This window comes from Colletotrichum paranaense (assembly GCF_030867605.1).
Source record: "Colletotrichum paranaense strain IMI 384185 chromosome Unknown Scaffold_4.1, whole genome shotgun sequence".
NCBI classification, from domain to species: domain Eukaryota; kingdom Fungi; phylum Ascomycota; class Sordariomycetes; order Glomerellales; family Glomerellaceae; genus Colletotrichum; species Colletotrichum paranaense.
In genome coordinates, this window is record NW_026848962.1 from 3759728 (window position 1) to 3780717 (window position 20990).

Consider the following 20990-nt stretch of genomic DNA (forward strand, 5'->3'; position numbering starts at 1 on the left):
AAGGGAGTCGCAGTGTGTCGCTGATCCGCAGTCTGCACTCGTCATGTGCGGAACTATGATTTCCCCTAGGCCACTGATATCTTTTGAGCGGCTCCGACGCTACCTTCTCCTCCAGCGGCAGCGGCCGCTGCCATCTTGTTTTTCTTGTTCTCCTTGTTCCGCTTCTTCTTATTCCTTTTCCGTTCCTTGGTGGCTTCGTCTGTCTCGGGTCGCTTATCGGCCTCATCCCCCTCGGCGGGGTCCATCGCCGCTATTTCCGGCTGGATCGGACTAGCGATCGGAGCATCCTCTTTGCTGTCTTGGCCATTGTCGTGTATTTGATCTTCTGTGTCGTCCAATCCGCCCTCGCGCATCTCGACATCGCCCCGTTCCCGTGCCGCCGGGTCTACGAGCGCCTCGGGTCCGGCAGACTCCCCCTCCTCCTGATGGACTTTGGTCTTCTTCTTCTTGCTCTTGCCCCAGCTGCCTCTCCCTTCCTCCTCGTCGCTCTCGTCGTCTTGTAGCCTGCGCTTCTTGAGCGCCGCGGCGGCGAGGGCTTTCGGGTCGTCTACGGCGCGACCTCCTCCGCGTTTGTTGCCGAGGAGGCGGCGGCTTAGGTCTCGCGTTGCGGCGGAGGTGGTCTGGTCCGCTTTGGAGGTCGCGAAGCCGAGGCCCGTGTTTGGGTTTTCGAAGCGGAGGTCCGCGTCGTCGGCGGGAGCTCGGGGGCGGCTGGTTGTTGAGGTGGCTGTGGTTGTGGTCTCGGTTGAGGAGGTGGGTTTCGACATTGATGAAAAGGTGCCTGGCGTAGCGGCGTTGCTGGAGGTTGTTGCTTGTGTGGAGGAGGAAGATGATCGTGCTAGGGAGGGGTATTTTGCGCGCATCGAGGTGAGGAAGGTTGCTTGTTTTGCGGAGGCGAGGGAGATGCGGTTGTAGAGGGCGTTGAAGTCTGCCGAGGCGGGGAGTTTGGGGGCTGCCGTGGAGGCGGATGGCGATGCTGGCGCCATTGTGTATAATTTATGTGTACAGATGTATAGAATTTTTCTATGATGTGGCTGCTGTATGTCTTGGGGTGCTTCAAAGACTCGAAGGTTTGGTCACACGAGTGCGTTGGCGATCTCGACGTTGCGACAGGTTGAGGCTGTTGACGATCGGCGTCTAGAAGATGCGCAGAAGCGACGGGAAGGACGACTAAAAAATTTGGGGACTAGGGGAGTTCGTTGGCTCGTGCTCAACGTCTTATCGTCGTTTATCTTAGCGTGGATTTTCGGGTGCGCGGGCCTGGAAATTCGAACGAACAGGGGGGGGACAGAGGTGTGTTCTTTGCTGCGGGCGGCGGTGGGTGCAACCTTCTCCACAAATCGAACGTTGAAGGATCTTTTGCAGCGTGACGGGCAGGAGCGGGTAATTTTGTTGACGTCGGCCCCGCTCCGGGTCCGGGCCGAGAACGGGGACGGTCCGGCACGGAGGATGTGAGTGCATTTGATCCAATCCATTAGGCAGTCATAGACAGCGGTCATTTTCTTTTTCAAGCTTCACGAATCTCTGAGTATTATTTAATTGCTGAAGGAGATTTAAGAACCTAGCGATAACGTGCATCATGGTGGTGTGTTGGAACTAAGTACGGACAGTGTCCAGTGTGCCAGGGCAACCTCGGGATATGGCTGGCCTGCATAGAACCAAAGGGGGAAACCTGAAGACCTAAGAGTGATATGGCCCTCATACTACCAGGGTGAGAATCTTCTCGAAGGAGGGTGGTTCTCAAGGCCCAAGATCGCACGCCTTTTCGAACTGTCGCGAGGGACTCTGCGATATCATGAGGCATTGCTTTCGATAAACAGGTCTCTCGAATAATCTCCTTTTATATGCAAGAGCAGTCCTGGTAAAACCGGAATTTTGGAGGTCGGAGGGTACTTGGTTCTTTCCTCCTTCACTCCTGTCACTTAAGTGATTCAGGTGAAATGGTCGAGGGGTTCATGGGGGAAGACCCGAGTGTGGATCTCAGTCCCCTCGACCACTGACCTGACACCTAAGTTTTGGTTCGATTCCTTATCGGTGAATTACTTTTTCTACTTTACGTCTTGTTTTCTTTGATTTACGGCCTTTCTAGCTATTTACTCAGACGGGGTCGGTCTGTACCATGAATCCCAAGTACATTTCTACGCGGCGAACGTGAGAACGGCTATAAAATAAAAGTGCTTACGACGGGAATTGAAACGCTAAGGAACCTTAAATCCAGACACTCCAGAAGCGAATATCCACGCCGGCAACAGAGTAAGATCTAGTAAAACAGGCAAAATAGAATGCACACCAATGACAAAATGGCGAAATATGTTGCTGACGTGCGACGCCCCGGGCGAACAACAGACTTTAAATGGCAAGGTCGTATGCGCCAGTGTGAGAAGACACAATCAAAACTTTCGGCCAAGTGCACCCTCTCATCACCCCGACAGACGCTCCAACGCGAATGGTCATGAAGGGTGCAGGCTGTGAGTTGAGCCACAGAGGCGATGACGGCGTTGGGATGAATGGCCAGGGGCGGACGGAATACTCAGGCACCAACGGCACAGAGTACCATCCAGCCGCCTTCGTGGAAGTAAGATTCACCTATGAGGCACTACCGCAGCTACTAATGTTGATTTTCTCCAATTTAAATGGAATTATTTGAGCTAAATCATCTCAATAATGTAACTTTTAGTTAGTGATGATGGAGTTGAAGCTTTACATGATTTAGGGAAAGCAGGTGTCAACAATATGATGGCACGAGCGATGGATAGGGGGCAAGTCTTTGCGCAAACTATTCCGCAAAGTTTCTTAAGCGTATTTCAAGATAATTGAGCGATTATATGATGATTGCGGCCTCTCATATCTGGCGATTTGATGTTGCTGAGATCCCTGATCAACGTAATTCAAATCTCTCCACACTCACAGAAGCGTCATCAAGCTTAGTCTTCACCTCACCATACATCATCCCGGCTACCCAACACGTGCCAACCAGGCTCCAAGTCGCTTCGCCTCCGGTCTTTCTCAAGATGACAGGCACCGAAGACCCTTTCAGTACACATACGACATCCCCAGCTTCAGCCATGTTTTGTCGGGAAACACCAATGTAGTTGCCCCCGGCTCCTCCTATCTGCAACATCCCGCGATCACGCCAGTCCCAGGCGCTCACACCCGACTTCACCTGGTCATGAACCTCAGGTGAAAGGCCATCCTCTGGATTCCATTCTGCGAGCCTTTCCAGCCATGGACCCTCGATTTCATGGCCAGAGATGAATGCTTTCGAGAGGCTACTATTGAACGCCTCACTGCTGCTGTCGTCTAGGCCGAGTAGCTCGAAAAGGCGCTGTCCTAAAGATTCATCTGCGAATTCTCGATCAATGTACATCAAGTGAAACAAGAAGCCGAGAGCCATCTCAGCTCGGGCTTCGGGGTACCGAAAGAGGACAGCTTCACCACGACCGCCTGATTCGAACACCGCGCGAAATACGGCCTCCTGCGCAGTCATCCCATTGGAAAACTGATTATTACTAGTTATCAGTTGTTCGGTGAGTTTGACTAGCTTATTCTTAGTATCGAATAATGTTGGCTTCGGTAGGTTGCGAAGTACCTTGCCGATACGAATGCCGGACACTAGTAAGTGTCTTTCGCCCGAGATGTTCGCATCTGGGACTTTGGACCCGAAAACTCCGTTATCAGCGTCTCCTATGACCGGCTCAAACAACCTGTTTGATTCAATCCATGCGTGTGGGTAGTTCGGAACCCACGTCGGGAGGTCTGGGGTGACCAGTGGTTGAGTCGCTCCCATGGTCATGTGTAGGCCAGCCATTGGAAGAAGTTCAAGCTCTTTGCCTCGTCCTGTTCGTTTCCAGTATGCAAGATTCTGAGCAAAGTACTCGACATATACCGAAGCGACCGAGACGTCCGGACTGTAGTCGGGAATCAGGGGCAAATTGGTGAGACCAAGCAAGCCATAGATATTATCCTTGGGGTCGGTGGCGGAGAGGGTGTGATTCCAGCTCATCAATTGCCAGCCCCAGCTCTCCCACTCGTCTGCACTCAGCGTTTCTGGTCGTTTGTGTAGGTGCTTCGCCTTCATGAGTCGCATGGGATTGTGCCATGGCACCCTATCGGACGACGTGATGCTGAGCCAGGCAGAATCAACCATCCACGAAGGCTTCTGCAAGTAGCTCCGGATCTCTTTCAACCTTCCGATCCAACTGCATGTGAGGAAAAAAGCTATCCAGTCAACAGAAGACTTCCCAGACAACAGAACCAGGTTCTCTGCGAGGACAATCTCTTGAACTACCCATACGCGAAACCAGTAAGGCAGGATGAAAAGAGACCGAACGCTCTTCCACGACTGATTGGAATGCCAGTCGTTTTCAGGTCCTATATCAGCCAAGATGAGCTGTGGCCAATCTTTCATCCAGCTGATCAGTTCGTGCGGCTCAACTCCTCCAATGTGGCGTCGTCCTACGACTTTGTCCATTTCGTGAGCCACCAGGTTGATCGTTTCAAATGCTGCGCCAATCTCCTCGGTATCCGTTCCGAGCCACGAGAACGCGAGCTCGGCACTCGCGTAAACTCGCCGCATCAGTTGCACTTGCTGATTTCGTTCTGCGACATCTTGTTGGTTGATGCAAAGGGCATCCACCCAGAGTCTGAAGCCTTGCGGATGTCGGCCAGGAAACGTGTCCATCCAATGATCTTGGAGATGCTGAAGAGCGTGGAAGAGATTTTTAGTTGCTTGAAACTCCTGGTCGTTCAAAAGGATTGACTCAGTGATGGAAGCATCTCCCCAGACGTATGATAGGGCTGTGTATACAGGCTTTTCGTCGAGAGATACCGAACTGAGTCTCAGGGACGGCTGACCAGAGAAGCTGACATATTCGAGAAGCCTGATTTCTGACTTGCCAGCATCGAGGGGTTCATACAGCGGCATTGCTTCTTCAAGCGTCTTGCTAGCTTGTTAGGCCCCCTTCAAAAGGCACACGGTCGTCACCTAGTCGATATTTTGACTGACATATCCCATCATGGTGTGCCTGATGAGGCCATTCGTGAATAGATGCCTGCTGTCAGATACATCTCGCGGGGAACCATCCTATTCAGGCAAGGTGGTCAACGAGAGGCAGGGGAGTTGTGCAGGCGAAGATGGCGTTGGGACTTGCTGGGAACAGGGGAGGTCCATTGGCTGCACGAGCCATTTGGTGTACCTGCAACACCTGCCACAAGGCGGCATCGCCCGAGACCTCCCCGCGGACCATGACTGGGGTCCCCTAAGACACCTGGAACTCAATTGTAGACGTTTCTTCCGACTTCACATCACACCGCGGACACCACCTCGTTTCCCAAACCGGCGGCCATCATGCCGCGTAGCCGTGAGAAATATGGCAAATCTTCAGGTTTTACAAGCATCATAACAATTGAATAGCCCAGAATCCGAGATCCTCACAGAGTCAGCCTCGGTGGCTAGAGCCCAAGCGTATATTCAATTGGTGGGAGTTGAGTGTGGCTGAGAAGTTCTTTGTTCGCCGCCGGCGGCCGCCGCCATCCAACCGTGTATCAGTCACACTGGCGGTTTCGAAACATACCAGGGTAAGGTATGTAGGCTCTTGATAAGAGTTGGGAAAGAATTGGAGATCGAATAGCTGCTTACCACAGAGGCGTGGCAGTTGGAGCCTCGCGACCTCGGCCTGAAATTGAATACTGCAACTTGATCTGCCATTCCTTCAATCTTCAAACAAGCTGCCAGGTGACTGTTCAGCATCCTCGTGTAACATTGGCCAATGTAGCACCGAGAAAAGAGCGACAAACCAGGGTGGTGGCAGAAATGTCCCTCATAACGCGATGTATCCCTCCCTCTCCAGGGCCGAATCAATGCAGCATGGTGAGCGGCTCAGCAACCATCACCTATTGCTCGCATTCCAGCAAATCAGAATACAGGGACACCACATGGCCGAACTTGTGGCTGGTTGCCTGTCGTTTCTGCCTTCCATCACCATTCCAGCCAACCAGCCAGAAGCACTAGCCACAGCATGCACGATGAAGCTTCCATTGAAGCCCTTGGATTTGTTAGCTGCAGAACACCAGCCACAATCACTCCGGAGACAGTAACGGACTTTCCGCAGTGGCCCCGACCTCAAACGCCGGCAGGGACCTCATTTCCCCGACAAGAAACATGTGCAACGTCTCATTGAATGCCGGTGCCGTGTTATTAGCGCCTTGGAGACCTCCGAGAACCATGTGGTGGAGACTACGAGATTATCCCTCAAGATCGTCGTGGCTTATACCATGCATGCTGGGCAGTATGTGACCAGTATTCTTCCGGGGTCCAAGAGTAATCTTCCCTAGTCGACACACGAGCTTCTCCTTGAGGAAGGTGTCGAGTGTCCTTGCATGTTCTCGAAGGATGAAAGAAGACTACCTGAGGGGTTCTTGAACGAAGACGATACCATGAAGGGCCTAGACAGCCTCCCGACTTGCCACGCACCGGGTTTCTGGGACGCTGGAAGTGGGTGTAACGGCCCGTAGCCTTAGGAGGAGCAAGCCAGGTTGAATCCGGTACGACGAGGGGGTGTGAAGCAGTATGCGAAGTTGGTCATCTCCACTCTGGGGCAAATCACCGGTGACGGTGGGATGGCGGTTAAATCAAGTCCATGTGCGAACGGCCGCGGGTCACCGGCGGACCATTGTGTTATTCTTCCTGTGTCAAACTCAATAGCTCTTGCTCAAGTTGATTTGGCTTCGAGAGCATCATTGGCAGTTCGCCAGTACCTCATGTCTGTCCCAAACCTGTTCACCTTGAAATGACTGCCGTTATATACAGTCTTCCCAGTCGCACTCGGCCAAGGTTTTGATCTTGTATAAGACCCTCCCCTCGCCAGTATCGTAGAGGATTTTATTCCAGCAAGTCGAGACCACCGAGCTTCGATGTAATAACTTCATTGAGGAATCTCATTCGTTGCTCTGAGTCGCGGCCATGTCTTCTCCTGGTTCTAGTCCTGATCATGGGATGTAAGTTGAAGCTCTTTCTCGCCATTGAGAAGACGGTGTTAACCTTTCTCAAAACCCAGTGATTCAACTGTTCCTCGGATCAACCCTGTTGATAAACACATACCTCGACAATCCCAACTGGCTCGGTTTCAGCAGGAACATCTCCAAGACGGCAACACCCTCGTGCCTCTTTCCCACAACCCTCGGGACTTGAAGTCTGCCATCGATCACCACAGAAGCCGAGCAACTAGAGCCATCAAAACCTTCCAGCAGAGCTTTACGAAACACAAGTCAGACGATTCAACGGACTCACCAACCAATAAGACTAGCTCTACTGGAGTAAACTACGGGAGTTGCTGAAGTTGGACTACCATACGAGTGCTAAAGCGGAAAGCTTTGGGTAACTCCATACAAAATATTTCACCTAGATCTTTGCTCACGCATTTGACGTTGAAGAAGCAAGGAACATCTTTTCTCGGAGTTAGGAGAGACGCCAACTGCAGGTAGATCTGCACCGTGGCATCAGTGTAAAGATCTATATAGGCATGAAGACATGAGGGAAGGTCTCATCCGAGAAGAGTTGAGGCTTTGCGCTGTTCTAGTCTCCGATCGATCCTAAATTCAAGTCCCCTTCTTTACCTTAGGGCCGTGACATCCGATAGACACATCTTCGTCCGTGATATTTGTAATAGTGAGCAGATAGGGGGCTGCATCTCGAAGGGTAGAGGGGCTTTAGTGCGCATGCACTCTCTTCATGGGTTCAATTACTTCTCGAATCGGGCAATTAGCATGGACCTCGAACAAATTCATACCGCTTTGTTTGTCGCCAACTATGTTTTCCTAAAGGACCCCTGCATTTCCGCCGTTCTGGCCAGATTAGGCTCAGAGACCGACCATGCAAGCCGGTGCACACACAAATGAGTTGACCAACGAGATTCAGTCCAATCATTCGATCCGAACGTAATCCGAGAAACCAACGAGTGGAGTTGCTGGCGCTTGCGCCGTACGAACACATTCTTGTGGATACACAACGGGGGTCACCTCGCTGCCAACAGCTTCGCCCAGGAAATAGCATTTAACCCCGTCTTTCCCCTCAATCTTGATCCAGTGTGCCCTCTTAAAGCCGTTCTCTTGTTCGGGCCGATACATGCAGACTGCGCAATCTCTAAGCAAACTATGGCCGAAAATAGAGACAGTGTTCCGGAATATGTACGATTCCAGCCTTGACAGAAGTTCGAATACATGATCCGTGCTAAAATGGTAGACAGAATCCTCGAGACAACGACGGCGCCTCAACTACAAGTGGCAATGTTAGTATCTCACGCAAAGATAGTTAACTTCCGCAATGTTGATAGCAAACAGTCTATCCATGATTCTCTTTTTTCTTTGCGATCGAGTATCCTTGATTATCGGAAGGAAAATGGACGCACGTATCATAGGGTCAGTGATGGGAGTAAGTTTGTCGCGATCGTTAGCTCTGAAAAGTATTTACTGAGACCATCGAACAGAGTACTATCTTCCTAACGATGAGGTGAGGTGTCTTTCGTATCTCGAGGAGTCGTCCTGACTTACTTGAAATGCCCAACGCAGACGGAACAGGACCGTTTAGGTACGTGTCAGTCTGCTTCCTAGATCTTGGACACGCAATCCAACAGCCGATTTTAGATTTCGCCAACCATTTGTGGATAATTACTTGGGATGGGAAGCTATGTAATTGCCCCAAAGTCGAGGGCGCCAGGCGAGTCTTGGATGTTGGAACTGGGACGGGCATCTGGGCCCTTGATTATGGTAGGTGGGATGGCTTGAGAATAACTTGACACGGGTTTCAAGGTCATCGCTAACGGTTTAACAGCGGAAGCTCACCCCGAAGCAAGAGTATGTCAGAGGAACTATTTTCCGAAGCACGAAATTCCATTGACGAGGCAAGCCAGGTTATCGGTGTTGATCTAAGCCCTATCCAACCCATCTAGTGAGTAGTTCTTCGTTGGCGGCGTGAAGGGAGCCATATTTTGACCGTTCTTCAAAGCGTTCCGGTCAATTGCCGCTTTGAAATCGATGATCTTGAGGAAGAATGGACTTGGACAGAGCTCTTCGACTTCATAATGATCAGATCAATGGTTGGAAGTTTCAAAAGCTGGTCCGACACCATCAAGCAAGCCTACGAGTAAGTGCTCCGCCCTAGGGCATGTGTGGGATTCTGCTTTAGCTTACGACAATTCTAAGCAACCTGGAACCGGGAGGGTATCTCGAGATCCAAGACAACGAGTTTCCCATCTTCTGTGATGATGGTTCCATGCCTGCAGACTCCCAAGTCCTGAAGTGGACTCAGCTCGTTATTGAAGCCACGAACATTGTGGGGAAGTCAATGACTGTGGCGCCTACCTTCAAGCAGTTGCTCGAGGATGCCGGGTTTGAGGATGTCCAGGGGCGACAAGAGAAATGGCCAATTAGTCCATGGCAGCAAAAAGATTTGAAACAGAGGGAACTGGGAATCTGCTGTAGAGAGGGTACCTTGGAAAGCCTTGAGCCGATTTGCATGGCCTTGTTCACACGCGTGCTTGGCTGGAGTCGAGTGCAGGTCCTGGTGTTCTGTGCAGGGGTTAGAGAGGAATTGATTCACCAAAGGGTTCACGGCTACTTCAATGCGTAAGTAGTCTCCGACTGACATTGGCCCGTATAGTTCTGGTTAGCTAACTGCTTTAATTAGGTACGCTGCCTGGGGACGGAAGCCTCAGAAGAAAGCAAGGCCAGAGACTACCTAGTTAGACATGACATGGCACATCGTGCTTCTTACTTCATAATACCATCTAGAGTTCGTTCAAAACCAAGGCAGTCTCCAATCTTAGTCGCTGTGGATTGTAGGTAGACAGCTGTTGAAGTCCAAATATTGTGATATCTCAACCAGTGAAAAGAGCCATAATGGAGCTGCATAAGCCTTTGGGAGCTTTGAAAGAGTATTTTGAATTGATTGATGTTTCTGCAGAGGGAAGGACATCGCACCTACCAGCTGGGATAAGGTCAACTGAATCTAACCCCATGTGTTATGGGACTCGCTTTCTTGACCCTTGTCGAACAGCTCGCCAATATGCAGACGATATTTGACGAAGACAGTGCAGGCCAATCACGGAGTAGAATAACGCATCTGGAAGCACCTGCAAGCGGGTCTGTTTGTTGGTTGTTGGAAGTGCAAAAGAAGGATACTACCTCGGTCCCAACAGCCACGACGCAACATTCGACTTTCTTTCTTTCCCCTCAATCTTGCCAACTACACTCCAAGCCTGACACTACAACTCGACAATACCGAAGAATTTGGCGGGAATTGACAGGAAACATGGCTGAAAACGCGCAAAATCCCGCTGAGGTGAGCGCAACGCCCTCCATGTTAAGATTCGATGGATTAACATGCTAATTCAACCGATAGGATGACAGGACTGATGATGACACCTCATCCATAGGTGGATCTGTAAGCAAGTTGGATTCTTGGATGACATTTCCCGGCTCACAGACGATAGTCTGTTGAAGAATCGACAGCTTCCTTACGATCCAGCATTCTGGACTACCGTAGAGAAAATGGCCGCACATACCATAGGGTGAGCGATGGCAGTAAGTAGATCTCTGCGGCTTTGATCCTTGACCCATCACTTACAGGCTATGTGCTAGGCTACCTCGCTCCCAACGACGAAGTACGTCATAACTACCATAATGTGTGAGAATGAGGTCAATGCTAATCTACAAAGTAGCAAGAACAGGACCGTCTGGGTAAAGTCTCAATACCAACCCTTCTCAAGGAGCATCCGTGGCACTGACTGCCATTGACAGATTTCTCTCATCACCTGTGGAAGTTGACCTACGATGGTGAGCCATGCAATTGTCCCAAGAAGACTGGCGCCAAAAGAGTTCTTGACATTGGAACCGGGACTGGTATTTGGGCTCTTGACTACGGTAAGTCTACCGAGTTACCCGCGACAGCTTGTCACTATGCTAAACCACTGAAGCGGATGATAACCCGGAATCATTTGTGAGCTCTCTCATCGTGCACCGAATCATGATTTGAGCGAACCTAATCGAGAAAACGCAGGTCCTCGGCGTTGACCTAAGCCCTATACAACCTAAATTGTTAGTCAACGCTGATCTGCCAGGCGGAAAGCTAGCGTACTGACGAAATAGCGTCCCGCCGAACTGCCAGTTCGAGGTCGACGATGTTGAGAAAGAGTGGACTTGGTCAGAGGCATTTGACTTCATCTTTTCTCGGTCCATGAATGCTGCATTCAAGGATCGTGCAGAGTTCGTTGCCAAAGCCTTCGAGTAAGTCAAAAAACTTCATGGCCATACCGCTTCAGAATGGAACTGATACTCTGGGAACACAGAAATCTTGAACCGGGCGGATACTTGGAAATTCAGGACAATGTCTTTCCTTTACTCTGTACCGATGGTACTATGCCGGAAGATTCACTTATCTACCAGTGGTCGAAATTGATCATGGAGGGCACTGATTTGATTGGGCAGCCGCTTAATGATGCTCCGAAGTTCAAGAAGATGCTCGAGGACGCTGGATTCGAGGATGTGCAGGAGAGGAAGGAGATCTGGCCGATAGGAACCTGGCCTGAGAGGGGGACCAAGGAGCATGAGCTGGGCATGTGGTGCCGTTCTATCACCATGGAAAGCCTGGAAGCTCTCTCTCTTGCTCTGTTTACTCGCGTTCTGGGATGGTCGCGGGAGGAGACGGTGGTATTCTGCGCCGGGGCTCGGGAAGAGTTAAGGCAACAAAAAGTTCACGCCTACTTCGACGTGTAAGTCTAGATCCCTACTTTTGGTGAGACATATTGACTGACTTGCCCTCTAGTTATGCAACTTGGGGCCGGAAGCCTGAGAAGCAGGATGAGTCTCAAGAGGGGCCTGCCGGTGTCAGTGCTGTCTGAATATAGCTTTCACAAGTAAGTAGTAGGAATAACTACTCTCAGGCAGATGAGAGATCTTCTCAGGGCAGTGGATGCTTTGGAATGTCGAGACTTGGGCTCCCAAGCTTGTGTTCGGAATGTGCGATGGTAAAATTATGATATCTTCCGTTCGGCCTTTCCTTGAAAAGTGAGTGACAGTAGAATCCGCCGCTGGTACGTCTACCTCGCCTTTCTCGTTTCCAGTATGCCACGTATGTGGCGTATGCTGGAGATAACCCACTTAAGTAGAGCGATGGTAGAAAATGCGATAGTAACAGAGAGGGGGGAAGTGGAAGATCACTATGTCATTCACTCGTACGGCTGGGCGCCAAATGCATCCTCGGCCACGCAGAAACGGCCATCGAATCTAGCAACTTGTTTGCAATCAAGTGAATAGCATAACGATTTGCCGCTCTAGCTTCTCCAGTTATTCTTCTACTGTTCTAATTTATATTCTTCTTTCGAAGATTGTTCCCTGAGGAAAGCGATACTAATCTTGAAGATAAGAGAGATATCCAAGAGAACAAGAAAGTTAGAAATAATACCTAGGCAAATAGATAGCATATCTCTTGTTGACCGGCATCCTGATCTGTCACGCATCTGGCATTCTAACTTGGAAGTACTCTGGTCAACCGGGTAAATTCAGCATTGGTCCTGACCACCTTGCATATGCAGGCGAGCTCATCCAAACGATTTGAACCAATCAAAAGGTGACAAACATGATTTCACTCGATCCAACAGACCTCAGAGCGGGGAGTGGCGGATGGTTATTGGGAAACCAACAAGGGGTCCTCTTCTGCTTCAGGAATTAAACAAGGAGACATTAAATGGGACTGTTTCCCCTCATTCCTAGATATGGAACCGTTACCCTTCACTCTTCCCACGTTGATTGTGCTATTGGAAAACTATCTGTATCATGATGGCCGACCAAACGCCACCGCCTGAAGCTGAGGTAAATGTCAATTGCAACTGCGCATGAAGTAACTAACACTGACATTTGCCAGACCCCACACAACGACAACGACACTAATTCAGACAGCAGTTCTGTGAGTGGAGTCCTTTTGATGGAGGAGGGCAAACTGATTCTAATCGTCGGTAGTCATTTGAAAGCTCATTGGCCTCTGTACGGTCTAGTATCCTCGACTATCGCCGTGAAAACGGTCGCACATACCATCGGCTCAGCGACGGAAGTAAGAGAACCTCCACTATGTCTGAAATCGAAGAGGCTAACGAGTTGACGTCCTGTCACAGAATATGTTCTCCCTAATGATGAGGTACCGACGTATGAGTTGCGTGGTGAAGAAATGTAGCTGACCTGAGATTTTTCCTAGAGTGAACAAGATCGACTAGGTAAGAGTAACCACCTTCTGCTAGGTCATTACGTGAAGTTAACATTTGCTTAGACTTGACGCACAACCTATGGCTGGCGACTTGGGACAATAATCTTTGCAATTGTCCCAAGAAAAATGGCGCCAGAAGAGTTCTTGATATAGGCACTGGCACAGGGGTCTGGGCGCTGGATTATGGTCAGTAAACCATTGCGAAGCTTTGTGGCTCTTTCTAACTTGATGGCAGCGGATGATCATCCTGAGGCTACCGTATGAGCTACTACTACAGTGTAACTGAATCGAAGAATCCGGCTAAAATAGCTACAGGTCATTGGCGTGGACTTGAGCCCAATACAGCCTGGCTTGTCAGTACTTTCCCGATCCTGAAGCCAAGACCATCTTCTGACTGACTTTATGCAGTGTACCGCCCAATTGCAGTTTTGAAGTCGATGACATCGAGAAGGAATGGACGTGGTCAGAGGAATTCGACTTCATCTTCTTTCGATCCATGATCTCAAGCTTCGCTAGTTGGCCTGATATGATAGCTAAAGCCTACGAGTAAGTTATCTTGGAATCTAGATGTTGTGGTTGGCCATCATGTTGATATAATCGCAGCAATCTCGAACCAGGCGGGTACATAGAGATACAGGACAACATGTTTCCTCTGAAATGTGACGACGGCACTATGCCGGACGACTTTAAGCCCTTGAAGTGGTCCAAGCTACTTATGGAGGCGACCGACAAGATCCAACGGCCGATCACTGTTGCCGCGACCTTCAAGCAGCTGGTTGAGGACGCAGGGTTTGTCGATGTTGTGGAGAAAAGAGAGAAGTGGCCCTTCAACCCTTGGCCAAAGGATGAGAAACTGAAGGACTTGGGCTCGTGGAGTCAAGCTTCTACCATGATGGGTGTCGAAGCCATATCCATGGCTGTTTTCACTCGCGTCCTCGATTGGAGCCCAGAAGAAACGAGTGTTTTCTGCGCCGAAGTAAGAAATGAACACAAGAAGATTGGCGTTCATGCATACTACGATGTGTAAGTGCCGGTGCTCAAGCCCGTACGAAACTAAGAACTTTTCTAATGAAACCATCAGATACTCTGTCTGGGGCCGGAAACCTGAAGCCAAAGAAGAGGAGAATCAGCCCAGTGCTTCTTAGAACAGCATACGTGGCACGCTTGCACTGAAGGAAAGACTCACCAATATCGTTCAATACTCATGCCTCTCATCTGACCGGGCATTTCAACGAGCCATGACCGTGACCTCAATGATCTGCAGCCGCATATACCAGCCATCGTAGAGCCTGGGAGCAATTGCGCCCGCAATCCGGGACAGGTGATGTGTCCAGGCATTGATGATTTGCTAAGTGGCAAGTTCTCCTGCGGAGCTGTTGACCTTGTGAGAAATCCCGCCGAATACCGAGCCTTGGGGATGTCTCGGCCTCCTTTCTAGACAGTAGATCTTTGCCTGGCCAGACCGTTCCCCGAAGCTGAATTGATGTGAGCCTCAATTTCAGCACCTCGCCTCAACGCCCGCAACGATGCAGCACCCCATGTGCCCGCACGCGCGCAGATTTCGTAGCCCGCAACGATGCATCTTGATCCTTCAATTTCTTTCCCCCCTGGCGTGCGATGAAGTATTCGCGCGCGAGAGGCAGGTAACTCCACACATCCCATAAGAGTTCCTCCTCCATTCCATTCCGCCTTGAACACCACGGCGTTTCCTGCCAAGTACCCTACTTTGCTAATCAACTGATGATGAGTTGACGGGTGGCTACTCGCTTCCGATAAAGGTTGAGTACACTCCATCTACCTCTTGTTATCTCCATATCTCACTAAAGTCGTAATCTTAAGTGCCCCAAACCGAATGGCTCTAAATTCTTTTGCTTTTTCCGACCGGTACATGAATCACCCAGGAAGGCAACTCGCCCATACAATAACGGGCAAGTTTGACCATTAGCCAACGCATATAGGTTTCATTTTACGTAAATATCTTGGAATCTGCAAGATCTTGTTGTGCCTTGTCATACCACCGACCTACTATCCGGGATGCGCCCGTAGTCAAAATCCTGGTCACTGAGATGAACATGTATGGTTGAGAGCCAAGTATCCTCGAAAACCCGATGCTCCGAGCCATCTGATGAGCGCATGGGTCTTGTGTTCGCCGCTGAAGCACCTGAGAGGAAGTTCGTGCATAGTCGCCTCGCGGCTCTCAGCTGGCTTGTAATGCCGGAGACCAATCGCGGGAGACTTTGTAAGCGGACGGGCGTTTGACACAAGGCACCTTTGTGGAGCGGGGGAAAGGGAGCAATTCTGCGGGCGCAAAGTCCCAGGAGCATGCAGCCAACTACACTTGATTCGACAATCACCAAAAGATGCCGAGATCTTAATGTTCGACTTGTAAACCAAGCTTCCTTGGTTTCTCATTTGGCTAGCAAAACTCGGATCCACGAAGTTATGGCTCGCTTTGGTCAACATACCTCGTATAAAGTACGAAGAATGTACCAAGTTTCTTGCGAAAGACGATATCACTTCCTGAAGTTATGCCTTCGTTCTTATTGGAACCAAATCAAGTACAACTGCCATCTAGTGCGCCTTATGGACACTCTATCTAACCAATGTGTCGCGAATGGGTACGTAAGTCCCACGGTCCTCCCTAGGAACGTCAACTTCAGTCTGTATCAAGGTAACATCGATTTGATTGACTTTGTTCTAGCGATTCAGATATATTCAACACAACTGCACGTAAAGAAGAGACCAAGGCCCTTCAGAACGAACGCAAACTCTTGTTCTTGGCTGACCGGGACGATCCCTTATTTCTGCTGCAGCAGCCAACGGAATCGGTCGAACGTCGATATGTGGCGAGAAGATGCGCTATTAGACAGGCTTTGAACAAAACTGGGAGATGAAATGCAATCATTACACACAATGGTCAAAGATTCTCCCATATAGGGAGAGTGATATGGTCGGCTGTAATACCTTGGGATAGCTACGGGGCGATCAATGCACAAAGATTTTAGGTAAGACTGTGTCCGCGAATCTGTCTTCTATTTCACGCTGACGCCTCCATACTTGAGAAAGATGAACATTGATTCATATCACTAGCTGTATGATTGCTGGTATCCTTGGCATGACGAAACGGCTTCTGTCACTCTATTTTGCGAGCCATCACCGGAGCCGGACTCGGGGTTCCCGTGATAGTGGGGTAAGCCAGCCGGCCCACACGGACACGACTTTGCCAAAATTCCGGTGCGTCCCTCTTTCACCATGGGCAGCGTTCCCCGGATCTTCAGACATTACGAGGCATTGCTTCAGCTTCATTAGATCAGACCATACCAAACAAAAGTTCTTTTTTGGTTGTAGTTTCAAAACTTGTGACCGCGATCGACCAGACGAGTCCCGTTGTTCCTGCCTGAGTTTTACAGGATGTTCTTCCACGAGACAACCCGTTTTCTTGTCATGGTACGGGGAAGTCGGTGCGTGGGGAAGTTTGTGATAACATTGGTTGTCACCGCATATATGTCTAGCTTTAGTTACGCTGGAAGCATCCGGAGATTTGACTCTAACAAGACCGTATGCCAACAACGTGTAGTTACTATGTTGGTTGCATTCTAGCACATCTTGGTAAGTAACCTATCAGCTGAGATAGCCGGTAGCAACAGGAAGTCACAAAGCTAAGCCTCCGAGCTGACTCGAGACGTCCTCAAGTACAGCGAATTTCACGACATTTTCGATAAGGCGAATCCAGCTTGGTATCTCAGCCGTCGCAGAAGTTCTGGGGTCAAAAGCTCCAAGAGCTACCGGCACAGAGCATGATAATAGCTTGAGAACTTGATCTGTTCCACTAAGCATTCGAAACCGTGAAGCCGTGGTATCAATGACAGCGCGCAAAGATTCCTGGCGGGGCGCCTTCGGTGGCCTCGACTTGAACTTGTCGAATAAAACAATAAAAAAAAATGAGCGGATAGATGTCACGTCTGTCAAACTGATTTTCACGCTGCCCGTTGCCTCGTTTTGATCGTGTATCTGGACGGCATTTAGTCGACTTTTGAAGCGCAGAAGTGACCGCTACCCCCGAAATCCATCCGACTGGTTCATGAAATCAATCCAAAACGGCATAGAGTGATGTTGCTTGTCATGGTCGATGGGTGCGAATAAGAACCAGGACCATGGGAACGCGATGGTGAAGGCGTCGCCTCAATCCGCCGAGTCGGTCGTTTGAGATCGAGTTTTAGGCTGGTCGAATTATCCAACTACCCCTTGTATGTCGAGAGGTGTTCGACAAGCAGACGTCACTACCGGTTCATTTTGTTCAAAGAATGAGATTTGTGACGGTTGACACTCAAGAAGCCGAGACAGATGTCGAAAGTCGGGGATCTCCAATTCGATGGAGGTAGGCAAAATGATACCAGAATCCGGACTTCTTGGTTCTCGCTGACTGCAGATTCTTCCGGATTTCCTGAGTCAGTGATTCCAAAAGAAATGCTGTGAAGGACGGAAAATCATTGAATATGGCGAAACCGACCTTGAAGTTGGCCCATCGTTGCGTTAGTTAAGGGGAGAAAAAAAGAAGGGGAGACGATGAAGACCCTAACTTCCGGCTGCTTTGGCGAACCATTTGTAGTGCGAACCATGCAACCCATCGCCAAGCAAGAGGCGGATTGCAAAGCTGTCTGGATCGGAGCCATCGGCCAATGGAAGCGCTGTTAAATCGAGCGGTGAGAGAGCTCTGCCTGGTGTAACCCCAACTTCCCTCCTTTTTGCTGTAGGCATTTCAGAAACCCCTAGGCAAGCGCCTGCCTAAATGAGGCGACCGCTGTCAAGTAAAAGCCGCAACCCTCCCGCAGCCCCTTTGACCGAAGCATAGGACATATGACCAGAACATATGATCTGCTGCTGACGTGGAAATGGAGCTCGCTGTTTTTAAAGTCATATGATATGCCGGATCTCTCACCGAAGAGTGGCACAGGTCAACGTGGCATTTGTTCTTGATGCAAGTGAGGCTGTTGAATGACAGCACCATTTTCACAGAGTTGGGAGGACCTCGCCATGAGTGGTCAGTTCTGAGACCGAGAATAAGGCGGGAATGTTGCTCATCTTTCTCCATTTGCTCCCCGCACTGCTTGGTCAATGTTTGCCTTGGAGACTGACTGCCTGCTTGTCCCTCGGCTTCGACGCCTTGTGTGCTGTCTCGCGAACCACAGGAAGGGTAATGTGCCTGAAGGTTTAGGAAGAGCGACACAGCCTATCAAAAGGAGACGATCAATTGCACCAATGCTATCCGTTGAAGAAGCATTATATCCTCGCAGATGTCCCTGAAAGCAAAGCCACCAGTCCACCTCTGACATACCGACTTCGACCTCAAAGATTCAAGAGTTGTCTGAGTAGCTTTGCGCCGGGTCTTTCAAAAAGGATGATTTTGGCATCTTACTCTCAATGGCTGATGCGATCACCAACGACGACCGAGGAATCAAATGAGGATCTCGATACGTCCAATACGGATTCGACCTGGATGAGGATTGGGCAAGTCATGTAGAGTGTCAGTCATTGTCGTGAAGGCGCATCTCGCATGGGCTTTGGGAGGAATTTCTACCCCAGCTTCCGGAAGGCTTGAAAAGATATTGAACGTACAGGATTCGTTTCAACCCTTTTTGACTGGCGTTGTATCATATAGGAAGTTGTAGTTAACATATCAATTTGAACACTTTATGACACCTGTAACAACATATCTCGTGTTGTTGATAGGCACGAAAGGGCACTCAAATGATTTGGGATCGTCGTTGTTACACTTATCATGAGTATCAGTCTTCACATCTATCTTGGTGAAGATGCTTTCGACTGGGCAGACAAACATCTTTCTTTCAGACTGAGTCAATGAAAAAGACAATAACTTCTGTGGCCGCCACGCATATTGCATCGATTTTCGAGTTAAGTGTGTGCCCCGGTATCGAGCTCATCTTCACAGGCGATTTGAGTCAAAGCGGATCTAATAACACTCAGTTACCAGAGGACAGTAACAATGACCATTTTGATTTTGAACTCAATGGTAGTTTTCCCGTCTAGATCACTATAAAAGTCTTCACAGCACCAGATGCTTTACATCAATCGCATGCTTGGCATTCATTCTGCGGCTAGAAGCCCAGAAAGGAGACGAGAGGGAGTACTGCCATCGAAAGAGATCACATTAAGGTAATGGAGAATAATAGCTACTTAATTCGAGGTACAGGCGCACATGGGTGCAGCCGCATGGTCCATGGGCACGTAAAAGACGAATAAGGACTAAACCATTTTGGCTATCCGTACCTCGCCCAACTCAGTTCAATGAGCGGCTACTACTTCGGATGAAACAACTTTGGCAGCCAGCATCCCGCAGTATGGCCCCCCAGATAAGAGGCAGCAGTGAGGCGGCTGGGCAGCGAACCTGCCCGACCAAGCTGCAAACTTGGCTGGGGATACGTACTATTGAGGCGTGTTAGCCATGAGGGGGCAGGGGGGGTGTGGGGCACACCCGTCCCTGTGAGGTGGTTTTGGTTCAAGAAGCTTTTGGATCATCTCAGGGTCTTGGATTCGATACATGCCAAAACGGGCATTTGGCTATATGTCTGCCCTCACGACCACAGCTAGAAAACTTGGCGTATAAAGAAACCCAAGGTTCCAGAAATTTACAATAGCTATGTCTTGATCATGAAGCATTCAGCTTATTCACCGCCAGCACTCCTACCATCGGGCAGTACCTCTGTCGTATGTATCAGTAGCTAATCCTAAGAAGCGCTGATCAGCCTGAGTTTCGTTACTATGGACAACATCTCTACTCGCGCCATCGTGAATGGGTATGGCTTACACACATCCTCTTTCGTCATGATCAGGACTACACGTTCCCCTGTTGCGGGAAGCCTACCGAAGCTGATGCAGGTTCTACAGGGACGCCTCGGAAACTGCCAATGTGCCTCGAGTTCATGGAACTAAGATGCACGGCGCAGCACGACTCGAGTCTTTCCTCAAAGACGATGGTCTGAAGACGATGTTGCCCTTCATGACAACTTCGACCGAGAAGTCTCAGGCCGATCATGAAGCTAAGGCAAGCGAGGACATCGAAAAGATCATGGCCAACTGGGATAAGTGAACAGCAAATGAATTACCTTTGGAATTGCTTGATATCTTAGCACGCGCGACGCTGGATAGGTACGTTCCCAATTATAGGGGGGCGGTCGAGTTGCTAATATCATCGTTGTAGTGAACGGATCACATAGATTGCGATTTTCATCCGATTGAAGGAAACTTATTTCTTGATACCTACTACTTGATCACTTAACATAGTCTTCGAGACGATGCCCCCTACCATCCCATATCGACATGGATGTCAACTATCCGAAGAGCTGCAGCTGTCTTGATGGTCTGGTATGTGGGGTCAAACATGGAAGGGTGCTGTGGTTGCACTTGTCCCAAACGTCTGGGCCGGCCGGGGATACACAAGGGTCTCGCGAAACCAGAGCCAAGTCGAGGTACTGCCTAGGTTCCTGCACTTGATAGGCTCTGAGCTTCAGGTCTGCTCAATGACGACGAGGCCCATGCACAGGAAAAGCGTTGCCCCGCAAGTCTGGAGCTTCAGTGGGGTACAGACTATGTATCCGCAGGCGCGAAGTAGCGGGCAGATCCCCGGCTCGGGCACTATCACGTCAATTCACCAGCAGGTACCCTAGCTTACCTTACTTTTATTAACAATATTACGGCGGGAGAACTGCGCCCTGCTCTCTCT

General features: G+C 49.8%; 7 protein-coding genes across 7 annotated transcripts; 5 read left to right on the forward strand and 2 right to left on the reverse strand.

The window, feature by feature from the left end:
• Nucleotides 1–65: 65 nt before the first annotated feature.
• On the reverse strand, nt 66–983 carry CPAR01_06229 (uncharacterized protein; the record flags this gene model as incomplete). Its single annotated transcript, XM_060490503.1, has 1 exon — nt 66–983. The coding sequence occupies one exon, from the start codon at nt 981–983 to the stop codon at nt 66–68; it is 918 nt and encodes a 305-aa protein (XP_060351969.1).
• Nucleotides 984–2875: 1892 nt separating this feature from the next.
• On the reverse strand, nt 2876–4921 carry CPAR01_06230 (uncharacterized protein; the record flags this gene model as incomplete). Its single annotated transcript, XM_060490504.1, has 1 exon — nt 2876–4921. One exon carries the CDS (start codon nt 4919–4921, stop codon nt 2876–2878), a length of 2046 nt encoding a protein of 681 aa, XP_060351970.1.
• Nucleotides 4922–6958: 2037 nt separating this feature from the next.
• Nucleotides 6959–7332, forward strand: CPAR01_06231 (uncharacterized protein; the record flags this gene model as incomplete). The annotated part of the gene is made up of 2 exons (XM_060490505.1): nt 6959–6993; nt 7053–7332. The coding sequence occupies 2 exons, from the start codon at nt 6959–6961 to the stop codon at nt 7330–7332; spliced, it is 315 nt and encodes a 104-aa protein (XP_060351971.1).
• An 897-nt stretch (nt 7333–8229) lies between these two features.
• On the forward strand, nt 8230–9734 carry CPAR01_06232 (methyltransferase domain-containing protein; the record flags this gene model as incomplete). Its single annotated transcript, XM_060490506.1, has 8 exons — nt 8230–8425; nt 8481–8503; nt 8563–8581; nt 8638–8764; nt 8825–8941; nt 8999–9136; nt 9196–9618; nt 9680–9734. 8 exons carry the CDS (start codon nt 8230–8232, stop codon nt 9732–9734), a joined length of 1098 nt encoding a protein of 365 aa, XP_060351972.1.
• A 569-nt stretch (nt 9735–10303) lies between these two features.
• CPAR01_06233 (methyltransferase domain-containing protein) lies at nt 10304–11891 on the forward strand (the record flags this gene model as incomplete). Its single annotated transcript, XM_060490507.1, has 11 exons — nt 10304–10333; nt 10394–10435; nt 10485–10575; nt 10633–10655; nt 10713–10731; nt 10792–10914; nt 10968–10990; nt 11051–11088; nt 11140–11277; nt 11340–11762; nt 11816–11891. The coding sequence occupies 11 exons, from the start codon at nt 10304–10306 to the stop codon at nt 11889–11891; spliced, it is 1026 nt and encodes a 341-aa protein (XP_060351973.1).
• A 937-nt stretch (nt 11892–12828) lies between these two features.
• Nucleotides 12829–14394, forward strand: CPAR01_06234 (methyltransferase domain-containing protein; the record flags this gene model as incomplete). The annotated part of the gene is made up of 11 exons (XM_060490508.1): nt 12829–12861; nt 12914–12955; nt 13009–13099; nt 13161–13183; nt 13241–13259; nt 13313–13435; nt 13485–13507; nt 13565–13602; nt 13658–13795; nt 13853–14272; nt 14331–14394. 11 exons carry the CDS (start codon nt 12829–12831, stop codon nt 14392–14394), a joined length of 1014 nt encoding a protein of 337 aa, XP_060351974.1.
• Nucleotides 14395–20029: 5635 nt separating this feature from the next.
• On the forward strand, nt 20030–20357 carry CPAR01_06235 (uncharacterized protein; the record flags this gene model as incomplete). Its single annotated transcript, XM_060490509.1, has 2 exons — nt 20030–20064; nt 20156–20357. The coding sequence occupies 2 exons, from the start codon at nt 20030–20032 to the stop codon at nt 20355–20357; spliced, it is 237 nt and encodes a 78-aa protein (XP_060351975.1).
• Nucleotides 20358–20990: the final 633 nt, after the last annotated feature.